Here is a 12454-nt window from a genome sequence, read left to right on the forward strand (position 1 = left end):
TGGTCTTTTAAATATTAGATCGCTTGCTCCTAAAGCTTTACTTGTTGATAACATTATTCGTGATTATAAACTTAACTGTATGGGTCTTTGTGAAACTTGGTTACGCCCGGATGAGTATTTTGTGCTAAATTATGCTTCACCCCCTCACTACGCGAGTAGCCATGTAGCACGCACGTTGAAAAAGGGTGGCGGTGTCGCGCTCATTTCTGAAAAATCGCTCAAATTTAATCCTCGTACCTCTAATAATTACAAGGCGTTTGAAACGACCCAACCTTGATCCAGAAATCTTATGTAATTATAGACCTGTGTAAAACCTACCTTTCCTTTCTAAAGTACTTGAAAAAGTAGTGGCACAGCAGCTGAATGTTTTCATATCCGAATCAGGATTCAGGGCTAATCACTCTACTGAGACAGCTCTGATCAAGGTAACAAATGATCTCCTACTGGCAATGGATTCTGGCGCTTCGTCACTTTTGCTGCTGCTGGATCTTAGTGCTGCTTTTGACACAGTGCACCACAATTTCCTACTAGAACGGTTGGAAAAATGGGTTGGTCTCTCAGGAACCGTCTTCTCGTGGTTCAGATCCTACCTCTCAGGTAGGACGCACTGTGTTAAATATGGTGAAATGACATCTGAGCCCTTTAATGTTACCTGCGGTGTTCCGCAGGGTTCAGTGCTTGGCCCCCTTCTTCTCAGCATTTACATGCTTCCATTAGGTGATATTATTTGCAAGTACAATATCAGCTTCCACTGCTACGCAGACGACACTCAACTATATCTTCCGTTGGAGGAATCTCCCACACTAAACTGTGGAAATTTGGAGGCCTGCCTCATTGAGATAAAAGAGTGGATGTCACTCAATTTCTTGCGTCTTAACTCTGAAAAGACCGAAATGTTAGTCATTGGTCCATCTAAATGCCGTGACTTATTCTCAAAAACTGCTGTGAACATTGACAAATGTCACATCACACAGAGTGACTCAGTTAAAAATTTAGGTGTCATATTTGACCCTGATCTATCCTTTGAAATGCATGTAAAGAAAATTACTAGAACCGCTTTCTTCCATCTTCGTAACATTGCTAAAATCCGTTCAATACTGTCTCAGTCTGATGCGGAAATTATAATTCATGCATTTGTTACCTCCCGTCTCGATTACTGTAATGCACTACTCTCTGGTCTCCCGAAGTCTAGAATCAAGTCTCTTCAGCTGGTACAAAATGCCGCAGCGAGGCTTTTAACTAGGACAAAAAAGTACGATCACATAACACCGATTTTGGCTAACCTGCATTGGCTCCAAGTTAGCCATAGATGTGATTTCAAGGTTCTCTTAGTATTATACAAAATCATACATGGACTTGCTCCCTCTTATCTTTCAGATCTGATTTGCCCCTATGTCCCGGTCCGAAGCCTACGATCTGAGAGTGCCGGTCTTCTGGTGATCCCAAGAGCAAAGAAGTGTTCTGCTGGTTCGAGAGCGTTCTCCATCCGGGCACCGGTGCTGTGGAATGCTCTTCCCCCTGAGATCCGATCTGCAACCTCAGTGGAAATGTTTAAATCTAAACTTAAAACTCACTTCTACTCCATAGCATATGAATAACCTACTCTTCTCGTCGGCTGAAAAATAGTCTGTGTAATATAGTGTAATAATCTGTGAAGCCCTTTGAGACTCTTCGTGATTTAGGGCTATACAAATAAAAATGACTTGACTTGACTTAATAACAAGGGGATAAGTGTCTAACATGAGTGGCTAAAGAAGGAAACAGTGGGAAAAAAAAATAATGCCTGGGCCCTGATCATGGGCTACCATTACAATCCTGGCATTTTTTGGTGCGATAACAAAAGCAACTAGCCGTAGCCTCCAGCCAAGTGGCTAACATGAATGGCTAGAGAAGGAAACTGAGGGAAACAGAAAGACCCTGAATCACAGATGACCACGACACTTTGGAAATGTATCCTTTTTCTTATTTTATACATTGTATGTTTTTAATTAATCTGATTATAAGGTTATCACAATTTTATTTTACATTTTTGTAAAAAGAAACAAACAAACCAAAAAAAGCTTTGGGCTTCTATTTTCCATTCAATGGAAGGGAAGCAAGTTGTCCTGCGCTAAAATTATCTGGAGTTACCCCGTTGACCTGGCGCTCTATTCCATTTACAAATGGGCAAAAGAGAACAGGAAATTCTTGCTGGGGAATGTGGCCGGGCCGGCACGGTAAAACAAAGTCGTTACGCTTCACATGATCTAATTCAAGCTAACACGGATGACGCGCTGCATGACACGATTTGGCCCCTTTACTGCCAAACTTTCCTATTTTATTGATTATTTTGTAGGACCACTACCACATCATTCATCCGATTCACATCATTCCACCTTCAACATTTGGCAAAAATTCCCGCCATGTATCTTTTATACATTAATGCAAAGATTCGAAAGTCGATCGATTATCGGGTGGGACAACTATTGGGACTGATATTTGGGAATTTGACAGATATCGTTATTGGTTTTCAATTATTTAACAGGCTGATTAAATACATTTAAAGCATTTTTTAAAATGTATTTTAGTTACTGCTTTTTAACCACCGTTTTCTTCTCAAGCCACACGCATTAACTACTTGCCTGCCAGTTATGTTTCGCCGCTAACCATTATAGCAGGGGTCGGGAACCTTTATGCCATAATGGCAAAATATTTAGATTTTGTTTCGAGAGTGAGCCATACCATATATTTAAAGATATATTTTTTTTAAACGCCGAACTCACTCTACAGACAAAAGCTAATTTTTAAAGCGCATTTTATTTCCCTGTAAAATTAGATGATCTGATCAAATGTATGTAGTAATAATAATGCCAAAGGCTGTGTCACATATCGACAAATACACCATTTTAATCGTGTCTCCCTCCAAGTTACTTAAGATCATTTAGGCTTTTTGATCATTGTATTTTGGGAAATCATGGTTTCAAAACAAGGCGCAAGCAGTTTTTTGTAAAAATGTCACCAAAAAATGCATTTTAGGGATAATTAATGTAGTTTCGGCAATGCATGCACCAAATTCGCCGCTGAGTTTACCAGAATTAGAACTCCGTTGGTGGAATTTGAACAAGTAGCATTTTATCACAGAGACATATGTACTCATGAAAAGAGCCGTATATGGCTCGCGAGCCATAGATTCCCTACCCCTGCACAACAGTTTACCGTTTTGTGTAAATAAGGCTTGCTTACTCCTACAGTGTCACTTGAATGTACCTGGGTTCAGTGATCAAGGAAAAGTGACATTTTTTCACTGTTTCCTTCTCTAGGCACAAACGTTAGCCACTTGGCCGCAGGCTAGGGCTCGTCGCTATTATTATTGTCACCTGCACTGTGGAAATAAAGCTTGCTCTTTTCTCAGTCTTTGAGTAACTTCTCTTCCCAGTATAGTTAGTGGCTTATACAAGCTCTGACCTTTATTGGCTCTTTTCTGCCGCTCCGAGTGTATTCAGGGTCGTTTCATCCTTGCAAGCATATGGAAGTAGGCAAGCTTGGGCGATAAAACGATATTGATAATTATCGTCAAATAATTCTTGCCTTGTCTTGATAAAAGTCGATAACAAACTGTATTACCAAACAACTACTAGAGAAAATGGGGGTGCTAATGCAATAAAAACGCAAGTTCCAGGCCAACATTCAAGAGACAAAGAAGATGGCGCGTATCAGCCAATTATTTCGCAGAAATAGCTGCCAACACAGTGGAACTGAAAAGACTACAAAATGAGCAATAAAGTGACAAAGGACACCCAGCAGGCCCACTCTAAGCATGATGAAAGAGTAGTAAACAGGAGAGGCCTCCATCTTCAGTTGTTTGGCATAATTTGGCTATTTACGAGTTTGACAAAAAAAATATATGTTAATAAAAACTGAGAAGCGATGTGCACTGCAAACTTTGATGACAACATGTGCCAACCAAAACAGGCAACATGACAAACTTATTCCACCATTTCAAAGAGTATCGCCCGATAGAGTACACTGACGGCAAAACAATTACGTTACAAATGGGTGCTAGCAGGCGTTCAACAAGCACAGAGCCAGTGAGCAACAGACGACTAACTAGCAAGGTGCTACCTGCATGTACCTGAAAACCACCTCCCTTCTAAGTTTATTTATTTATTTGCATACTGATAATTGTGTATAATTTTAATTCTAAGTCTATGAGCTCTGTATAAGATTTCCCAAATAGTGGGTAGGTTTGAATTTCACGACACTCAGTGTAATTACAAAAAAGGGGTTCAATTCAATTCTTTTTGTCATTCACATGTCTAGAAATAGGCTTAGGGATGCTTTCGGGCTTCTGTAGTTCGAAAAAGCTTCGGCTACATTGTAAGCTACAACTAGTGGTGGATTTTTACACACTGTCACTTTAAATTATTGGCCGGTGATTGTGTAACGGAGTAGGGGCTGGAAAATGTCATGTGACGATGTTTTCTTCACGTATTTTTATCTCGCAGAATGCGATCCAGATATGGTGGAGGCGACCCGCACAATCCCACCCTCTCCGTCGGGAGTCGGTCATCTGAGGCGATGGGACGTGGCCCGAAAATCCTGCTTATCGGAACCGAACCCTCGTACCTCGAAGCGGCCCTTGGTGATCCCGTTCATGTCTGCGGCGTCGCGCCGCGTCGATGCCAGCCGAACCGCCCGGCGGTGCTGCCTCTGTCGCCGTTTTATTTTCGCGTCGCGTCGGTGGCGCTAGAAACGGAACTGGGGCGGTCACCACCGAACCGAGACAGGCTAGCTCCTCACGCTCTCCTCCGCTTTTTTTTCTTTGTCGTTCTGGCCCGAGCGGGCCAGGGACTGTCTGGTTCCGACGGCGACGGTACTGGAGGTCCGGGGCGGGCGCTAGCGTCGCTGCAGGCCGGCCTTACCCCGGCAGCTGTCCGTCTCATCGCAGGACGGAGAAAATCACAATAATAACATGGACGCTCGGTCCGAAAACTGACTTCACTTCCGGTTCTTTCTCTTCTGGTGGTTTGGCCTATGAAAACTTAGAGGGAAAAACAAACGTGTTTTTAAATCGTAAGCATAAAAACAGAAAATGGAAATGAGACCGAATATTTAGGGAAAGTTTTCCCTAATGCAAAATCATCTTTAGTGCGTTTACGAGCTGTGGTGGGTTGGGGGGATTGATGATGTCATCGAGAAAGGACAAGCCCGCGTGGCAGATTTGTTTTCATTTCTGCGTTAGGTGTCTTTTGTGACGATTTAAACTTTTGAACATTAGTATTGGCATCAAACTGCGTTAGTGTGAACAATTTTATTGACACTTTTAACAGCAATTAAACACATTCACAATTTCACCATATCATATTCTAACAATGTTTCTGGAGGTAAAGTGAAAGGGGTTTTGGGGTTTTTAAGGGTTATTGATCTATCTTCGTTATTCATTATCCATTATCCGTTATCGGTCAGTTCTTAATACGCTACAAAGCCTAGGAGCCGGGACACTTACTCTCAGCCAAAAGGCGAAGCTAAGGTCCTAGCCCTATAGCCTTGCTGCGATCATTGCAAATGCACCGTTCCCGGAGGTACTGCAATACCGGGCCGGTGCGTGGAGTGGGCAGAGCAAGCTCTTATTCCATCTCCGGAATGCAAAAATCAAAGGCCAAGCTAAGGACCTAGCATCAAAGCCTAAAGCCGGATCATAAGGCCAAGTTAAGGTCCTGGCTTCATAGCCTTGTTGCTTCTTAATTATTTTATGTCATGCTCCTCCTTCATGCGCCGTTCAGTGTGACATTCTGCCTTTGCTCTTTATTTCCGCCAAAGCTTTTAGTTCTTGTTTGATCTCTCTGATTTCATCATTAAATTCGATCCCCTTTTGTGTTAGGGTAAAATAGCGTTGGAGTCTTCTTTGTAGTCCCAACATATATTTCATCTCTTTTAAGTTTTTTATTTTTTCCTGCATTTTTAAAGAAAATCTGCGTTCGTTTCTTTGTTATCTCCCACCATTGTGCTCGTGAATCATACGAGTCTTGAAGGGTCTGCCAGTCCTTGTACCGCTCCCTGTATTGTGCGGCCAAGGCTTCATCCTCCAGCAGGGAGCAGTTCAACTTTCACAATAAGATTGCGCGTCCTTCTTTCATCAGAGTGCTCCCCTATATGATGAGTCGAGGGTTGTTTATTAAAATGGCCACCTCATCGTCGCGGTCCTCACCCAAGCCACTCCACAATGAAGGGCACGGCCAAATCTCTTCCCACTGATCATAACCTTCCAAAAAGGGGGTGCAGCATTCATTGACAGTAGAGACGGTAAAGTTCATAGGTGTTGTTGAAGTATACAAATTACTTAATCAAAACCGGGGGTCCGAGTCCATTCTCTGGGGTTCATTGAGAGCGTTACCTGTGTCTGACTCCGGTGGTTTTCCTAAATGTACTTAAAATTAAAACAAACCATACCTGTCAACATCAGCCAATTTCACCCATTATTAACGATTGTAATGCCCCGTTTAAAAGTGGGGTGCGTAGTTTGAGGTGTCCTTAAAAAGTTTACACTTATATATTTTCTCAGACCTTTCGGATCAACATGTTAAAGGTCCCCAGTTCGAGATCTGCTGGAAACGTTTGTTGGCCTGGAGACATATACATAATAACATAATGACACCACCTTTAAGCTTAAATGAACCCTACAAACATAATGCAGCATCAATTTACTCAGAGGAAGAAATACTATGTCAAATAAATTAATGACATTTGTGTGAACATGTTTCTTTTATTCATCAAATAAAGAACACAATTCGGAATCTTTCTTAGTTCTTTCTCTACCTGCAGTAAATTGTGTGTGTTGTATGTAACAGATTAGAGATAATAGCTGAAATGGCTAGCTCGGTCTAACAATAAATGAGTTAAATTTTTTAAAATGTATATATATATATATATATATATATATATATATATATATATATATATATATATATATATATATATATATATTCCCAGCAAAATTGTAATATGGCATATACAATTTGGTATTATAAAAAAATATATAACATTAATATTTATGACAAGTATTAAAATGAATTTCTATCTTGCCTTTTTTAACTAAAGTTTGTTGTCACGTTTTTCAATCCTTAGAAATATAGACACAAAATAATCTTAACATTTAAAATGTTTATTTTTGTTTTGGTTTGAACAATTTTATTGACACGATTAACAGCAAATAAACAATGTGAGGTTTGAACAATTTTTCTCGACAATTTTCACAGAGATTAAGCATATTCACAATTTTGTAAAAATGTAAAAGAAATGTCCAAGTGAGCGGCCGACGTTTCTTGGGTTGTTGGATTTTGTCTTAAACACAATTACGCCACCATTAAGGTATGGGATATGTATTGATTCCTGCGTTTAGTCGTTTTTTGACCAATCAAACTTTTGAACATTGGTATTGTCATGGGACATGTTGCATTGGTGTTCTCAAATACACTCGATATTTAAACAATTACAAAAATACTTTTCTATCTCTAGTTTATTTATTTATTTATTGTCAAAAAATGTTGTCACATTACATTACAACTTCTTGAGCTTCAAAAAATATACAGAATAACCCTAACATCTAAAATGTTTATTTTATATAAAATGTCAAGGAAAACTCAAGCAAGCGCCAGACGTTTTTTTGGGAGTTTTGATATTGGGCTAAATATGGTGACGTCATCAACGAGGGACGAACAAGCGTGGCAGATTTGTTTTGATACCTGCCTTTCTCGTTGACGGAAGATTTCCACGTTATTGTCACGCCAACTTATTTCTTGGGGATTTTTAAATGTTTATCAAGTTTGGAACACAATATTTTTATTGTTAAACGTTATCTGTAATTGTATATACAAATGATTAATGTCATTCCTCGATAAAGCCTTTTTCTTTAACCACAAAAATCATATACAAAACAACCTAAATATCTCAAAGGTTTATTTTGCGTAAAATGAAAAGGAACAATTTTGTGACGTTGGACTTTGACCTTAATCTAGTGACGTCATCAAAGTAGGGCGGGCCCAACACCGGTGGATTTGTTCAGACCAAAAACAATCGACTTTGGCCTGGACGGATCTATTGACACTAACAAAGATGTTATATAACGAAATTGTGAATATGCTTGATTGCTATTAAGATTTTCGAGAAGGGTTGTTCAAACCTCACATTGTGTTTGCTGTTAAACGTCATATTGAAATATAATATTGTAAATGTGCTTGATTGCTGTTGAGATTATCAAGAGGGGTTATTCAGACCTCACACTGTTTGTTTTCTGTTATTAGTGTCAATAAATGTGTTCAAACCAAAAAACAAAAAAAAGACATTTTACGTATCTTAATTTTTAACATTTTAAATTGTTAAAACGTCATATTGTCAGATATAACGAAATTGTGAATATGCTTAATTTGTTAAGATTGTCGAGAAAAAATGTTCAAACCTCACATTAGTTAATCATTTAGTTTGTGTTAGTGAAATTAATCTTATTATTTACATTATTTATCCCCCCCCCCGAATAATTGTTCAATTCAATAAATGTTAAACACAGAAAATAGATAAAAATGAAATTAATAGCTTAAACCCGACACCTGTTCACTTTGTATAAAACATAGAGGAAAACCCTCAAATATGTCATCCCAAATTCTACACACTTTTGTTAGAAACATACAGCAAGCGTATTGAAGATTTAGAGAAAAGCCTTCAAGAACCGTGTTTCTCAAATGGGACACAAACCCATTTTAAGTGAATTGCGGGCCTTTGCCATGGCCAAATAATAGAATAGAATAGAATATACCTTTATTGTCATTGTTACAAAATGGGTTAACATATTGTGACAACGAAATTGGGCATGCCCCTCCAGTTTTACACATTCACAGTGAGGTATGAGCCAAGAAGATAAAGGAACAGAGAAGATAAGGTTATAAAACAAGGGGGATAAGGCTATAAAGCTCAGAAGATGAAAAAAAAAGTCATAACACTCCTTAATGGTAGATGGTGATAATACTCTTCTCAATCTCTTCCTCCTGTCATTCGGCGCATTTAAGAGGGACCACATCTCATTGTATTGGGATTTTGTTGGTTTTATTTCATTTTTCTGCCTATAATGATGGGTCCCAACTCCAAGAAAACTTGTTATAAGGGGAAGGAAAAGTAGAAACCAGTTGCAACAATGATCTAGTCAAAGAAGGAAATTATTGTGAAATACAAAAAAATAAGTGTGTCTGCCAGTGAAGCGCTGTAAATGGTTTTAAAATAATATATTTTTAACGGACCAACTCAATGATTAAAATACAATAAAAATGAATACATAAAATATTATAATGGCAAGGCACAGACTAACCAAGTGAGGAAACGGTCCGTAGGGAGGCTTATCTACGCTGATATGGATGGCAGCAGATGGCCTTAGGATTTCTTCAGCGGTTGAACAACACCCTGTGAGGACCAAAGTGGCTGAATAATGCGTCACCATAGGCTTTGGTCCTGACCCGAGAAAAGTCAACAAACCGCTGCCAGAGGACCTCAGAGACCGTGAAGGCTGATACAATAAAAGTCAATACAACAAATAATATGGACTGTTAAAACATTTAAAAGCTAGTAAAAACACTTTAAAATCGATCCTGACACTCACGGGTAGCCAATGCAGTGATTTTAAAATAGGTGTAATTTGATCCCTTCCCCCACCCCCTGTAAACACACATGGTGCTGAACTTTGAAGTAGCTTTTGAGAAGACCATAGAGTAGGGCATTACAATAATATAAAGAAGAGATCAAACAAGCCGTTATTGCCATCTTCTGTAAAAGAATGTAATTGACCCTCTGTTTTTTCTTCTTCTTAGCATTATTTTGCCAAGACAAAAGCCCACGACCCACTGAAAATGGGTTCGCGACCCACTTTTGGGTGCTGACCCACCAGTTGAGAAACACTGGTTTTATAAATTACATTTGATTTCGTCTCATGAACTACAACAGGTGTTTCAAACCTTTTTCAAGCTACTTTTTGTTAACGTTTAGCGCGAAGTGCACCCAGTTTGATATTCAGTTCTGAACCAGCAACTTAGCTAGATGGCTTGATAGTTAGTTAGAAAAAATAAAAATAAAATAAAAGACAGCTACATCGCTAGCTAAAAGGGTACAAATCCAAATCATAGCCTATATAGAAAGCTAAAACTTAGATAGCTAGCTAGAAAGTAGGCCAAAATTTGGCTACATAACTAGTAAAAAAGAAAGAAATAGCTAGATAGAATTAAAACACAATGGAATAAGCTAGTTAGATAGCTCTCTAACTAGTTTAAAATGCAGGAAGATAGCTAACCACAAAGCTTAAAAGGTAGCCAGATAGCTGGTTAAAAAAACAGCACCTTTTTTTGCTCATTCGCTATTAAATTATAAATTGGAATTTTGTTTGTTGTATTTCCTGTATTTTCCTAAAATAAATCAATAAAAAGATGAATAAATAAATGTATTCGATACATGAATAGATTCTCATTCTATTATCTTAATCAATTGCTTAAAAATAATTATCAATACTTGAATAGATTTTTTTGCCCATGAAGCCCATGAATTTGAATTTCTATAACAACAATTTTATCATTGTATTACTATGTTATTACAATGTTATTACCTGCTGAGGTATTGAGGTTAAATGGACTCAGTCAACCAATAAAAATAATTTTACTAGAATCACACAATCAACCTAGACTAGTGAGCTTTTTTTCAGAAGAGGTCCCCGGACACCTTAACGTCCCTTAGGGGGCACCCTGGTGCTCACGGGCACCACGTTGGAGACCCCTGAACGACAGTAAATCTAAATACATTTTTTTCTAGTCGTAGCATTTTCACTTGTGGGCAGCAGGGGGCAGCGCCACAACGAGTCAATATCTGAAGACCCTTTAATAATCAGTAATTCCAGTCAGGGGGTCACACAAGTGCACCAAAATCCAATTTAGTCGTACATAACCACAAGTATGCCTCACACTCTGGTGCGGAAGTCTCCATTTGCTGATGTCTCACTTTTAAACCCTGACATGGCAGTCGCGGGACATCACAGGATGCGGTTGCCTCGGTGACCAAACCATCCTTCCGATCCTGTGCTCTCTTCCGATTTCACGTCAGGGACATAGCATCATCGTCCGTTGACCCAACTTTGCCATGTTGGCGCGAGCGGCAAAACACAATCCTCCAGACAAGGCGGGTGTGAATCGCTGTCATGGCGTTCCATTTCACACTTAGTTTTCTTTTTCTCTACTTGTTAATGGTTTCCATGGGTGTGAGTCACCATTGTGATGTACATTTCCTCTAAGGTTGGACACAAAACCACAGTGGAATCACAACTGAACAAAATGTTATTTTGTCACAAGTGAGGACCGTGATATCTCGTATATTGCAGTGAATTAATCTGACTATTGTTATTATTATAAATATTGATATCTGACCTATGTAATATGTATATCCCTGAGACTTTGTTATATTAGACACAAGAGGAGCTATCTGTACAACGTAATTACCGGTAATAAGGAAGATGAAGGTGTAGGGAAAATAAGCATCTGCTTCTTACTACCCCTTTTCGAACATGTTATGTTAACGTGATTTTTGTTGTTAAGTCATTGTTTTTGTCCTGTTTTTATTTTATAATGTTCGAAATAAATACCGTTTTCATTCATTCATTTATTCAATGAGGACGGGAACCCCGGTGACATGCGAAAATCCATGAAATAACGCCCCCTCTCACTCTATTTTGAATATGCACATTTTTAGAGGTCATTTATGATATAAATAAGTGTTGGTTGGTTTTGACCCCTTAACCACCTGGGTCGTACAGGCACAATTCCCTGTGGTGTGTCGTGGGCCAGTACAGCCTGGTGGCGCCCATTGTACTGTATCTAAAAGACGAAAGTATTATAATTATACAATAATGGGTAATAGTAAATTCATAGTTAGAAATTAGTGTTTGTTTATGCTTAACCAAAACAAACAATTCGACTTTATATCGACATACCTAATAAAAATAGACTGGTGGGCCCTGCTCACAGCAATAGACAACTTGGGATATCGGATCGTGGCTGCATGAGTGCAGTTAATTTTAGTCGGAAAGGGCAGAGAAGAAGAGCTGCCATGCATGAATCAAAGGTGCCCTCACGGCCGCCGCTCTCAGCAATAATCGACTGGAAATGAATCGCGGAAAAAACAATGCAGTTCGATTTAGGCAGGCCTCAATGGCACACCTCAGCAGCCTGAAAATCCCCCCAAAATTCCTCTGCCGGCCCCTGATATAATCAATTACCCATTAGGAAATGATGGATCACAGCCAGGGCAGCACAGCGGCACAGTGGTTAGCGCGTGTGCAGCACAGTTCTGAGGTCATGAGATCGAACATTCCTGTGTGGAGTTTGCATGTTCTCCCCGTGCTTGCGTGGGTTTCCTCCGGGCACTCCGTGTTCCTCCCGGATTGCCAAAAACATGC

At 39.3% G+C, this 12454-nt stretch overlaps 1 protein-coding gene and 1 pseudogene across 1 annotated transcript in view; both read right to left on the reverse strand.

The window, feature by feature from the left end:
- The window catches only part of fbxl2 (F-box and leucine-rich repeat protein 2), a 28531-nt gene extending 23365 nt beyond the window's left edge, over positions 1–5166 (reverse strand). The window contains exon 1 of the mRNA XM_088328512.1: positions 4606–5166. Within this exon, the coding sequence (XP_088184638.1) occupies positions 4606–4635 (30 nt within the window). The 5' untranslated portion in view covers positions 4636–5166. The remainder of the gene's footprint in view (positions 1–4605) is intronic.
- Positions 5167–5539: 373 nt separating this feature from the next.
- LOC148370760 (U2 spliceosomal RNA) lies at positions 5540–5681 on the reverse strand (annotated as a pseudogene).
- Positions 5682–12454: the final 6773 nt, after the last annotated feature.

The sequence above is a fragment of the Urocampus carinirostris genome, chromosome 2 (genome assembly GCF_059441175.1).
Source record: "Urocampus carinirostris isolate Australia breed hairy pipefish chromosome 2, RoL_Ucar_1.0, whole genome shotgun sequence".
Lineage (NCBI taxonomy): Eukaryota > Metazoa > Chordata > Actinopteri > Syngnathiformes > Syngnathidae > Urocampus > Urocampus carinirostris.